This window comes from Crocodylus siamensis, chromosome 6, assembly GCF_052110815.1.
Source record: "Crocodylus siamensis isolate JL-2025a chromosome 6, ASM5211081v1, whole genome shotgun sequence".
Taxonomy (NCBI): domain Eukaryota; kingdom Metazoa; phylum Chordata; order Crocodylia; family Crocodylidae; genus Crocodylus; species Crocodylus siamensis.
The window spans coordinates 47,691,799-47,694,055 of record NC_143400.1 but is presented as its reverse complement, the minus strand read 5'-3'; the positions used below and the strand labels follow the sequence as shown (position 1 = coordinate 47,694,055).

General features: G+C 44.0%; 1 protein-coding gene across 1 annotated transcript; it reads left to right on the top strand.

Annotated features, from left to right (window-relative positions):
• The first annotated feature begins 993 nt into the window (after window positions 1–993).
• LOC149862690 (olfactory receptor 14A16-like) lies at window positions 994–1,950 on the top strand. Its single transcript, XM_090051465.1, has one exon. It carries the CDS (start codon window positions 994–996, stop codon window positions 1,948–1,950), a length of 957 nt encoding a protein of 318 aa, XP_089907591.1.
• The last annotated feature ends 307 nt before the right edge of the window (window positions 1,951–2,257 follow it).

Genomic DNA, 2,257 nt, shown 5'->3' with positions numbered 1-2,257 from the left:
CACGTTTTGTTTTGCTCTCTGTGCAAGAAAGTAACATGACCTAGAAACTAACTTCATGGGCTAAGAGGGAGAATCAAACACTTGGTAGTAATTATTTTCTGTTACTCACTTGTTAGGACTTGCCTGCTGTTATTCATGTGCAGGCTAATTCTAGCGGGGCAAATTCTGCATGAGCATGCCCAGATGGGGCATATAGGGGAAAATTGAGTTAGGTGGGCACATTAAAATTAAAAAAGGATTTTACTTCTTTATTCACACCAGAGCATCTGCACTCCACTTTAGCTTTAGTTTGATTAGGCTCAGTCCACTTCAGAGGGAGGAAAGACACTTTGAAGCTCTATTCCCTTGCACATTGTCCCATTATATGGAATACATTTCACTCAGGACCCCCATGCAGGCTGGTTCTGAAGTGGTGCAAAGCAGTGTTTACTATCCAAAATAAAGGGCAGAAGATGAAGAGAAAAGGACAGGTACAGAGAAGTAACCAGAAACTGACAGACATTTGAAGGAGGGAACCAACCGAAAACAGTGAAAAGAGAAATTAAAATAAACAGCAAAAGAGAAGGAGAGAGGGAAATTTCCTTCTTGTTTTACTATGACCACTTATGGCAAAAAATGGTGTCAATAAAACAGACTAGACCAGGATCTAGCCCCAGGTGCCACTGTGGTTCACTTTTGGTCAAATGGGGAGACGCTGTTCCTTCCTCTCCATACATATCTCTTCTGTCCTCAAAAGCCGACAGTCCAAATACTGTTTTAGCCTTGGTAACTCAAGGAGTTATGGGAAGGTCAACTGTATGTTGATAACACCACAATTCCTCCTATGGAAATCAGCAAGAGCTTAATGTAGAAAACTGAGGAATATCTGGGAAGCTTCTGTCCCTAGGAGATGCACTAGTTTTTTGAAGTGGACAATCATATGATGAATCTTACCCACAACCATTGTATCTGCCTTTCCCTCTGCAGGCAGCCTGCAATGTTGCAAGAAAGAAAATGTCCAACCAAAGCTCTGTGTCCGAGTTCATCCTCCTGAGATTCTCTGATGCTTGGGAGTTGGAGATATTGTATTTTTTCATGTTCCTAGTCATTTACCTGACAGCCCTGATTGGAAACCTTCTCATCATCATGGCTGTAGTCTTTGACCACCATCTCCACAACCCTATGCACTTCTTCCTGATGAACCTGTCCATCCTGGATGTCGGAACCATCTCTGTCATCATCCCCAAAGCCATGGTCAACTCACTGCTGAACATCAGAACTATCTCTTCCTTTGGGTGTGCCACCCAAGTGTTTTTTTTTGACTTCTTGGTGGGAGCGGATCTTTCCCTTCTCACTGTCATGGCATATGACCGCTATGTGGCCATCTGCAAGCCCTTGCACTATGAGATGGTCATGAACAGAAGAGCATGTGTCCAAATGGCATCCAGTGCCTGGGTGGCAGGGATGCTCAACTCAGCCATTCACACAGGGAATATGTTTGCATTGACCTTCTGTGGAGGCAATGTGGTGGACTTGTTCTTCTGTGAAATCCCTCAGCTTCTCAAGCTCTCCTGCTCAGGCACATATTTCAGGGAACTCTTTCTGATATTATTCAGTTTCTGCTTAGTGTTGTGCTGTTTTAGTCTCATTATTGCATCCTACATTCAGATCTTCAGGGCAGTGCTGAGAATCCCCTCAGAGCAGGGCCGGCATAAAGCCTTTTCCACCTGCATCCCTCACCTTGTTGTGGTATCTTTGTTTGTTTTTTGCCTTATATTTGCATACTTAAAACCTACCTCCCGCACCCCATCAGGGCTGGATCTCATAGTGGGTGTCATATACTCAGTAGTGCCCCCCACAATGAATCCCATCATTTACAGCATGAGGAACAGGGAGATCCTTGCTGCTTTGAGGAAACTTGCTCACTGCCTGTTCTTCACTAACCACCAACTGCTTCTCCTTCCTCAGTGAACTTCCTGTTAATCTGTGCTTTTTGGACAGTGTCAGGTATGTCTTTGACAACCTAATGACTAAAACACTCATCTAGATTGTTTTTTTTGCGTGGTTTCATGACCACGAGCAAAGCAAGGCCAAGTCTTTTTGAAAAGCTTGTAAAGAATAAGTGGTTCCATTGCAGCCCACAGTCTGAACTGTCTGTATAAAACTGATGTGTGGGGGACAAGAAGTAAACTTCACCATTTAATTCTAGGCCCTCACCAAATGAGTGTGACTCCACTAAGCTGGATGTAACCGGACTCAATGATCCTGTGGGATGACC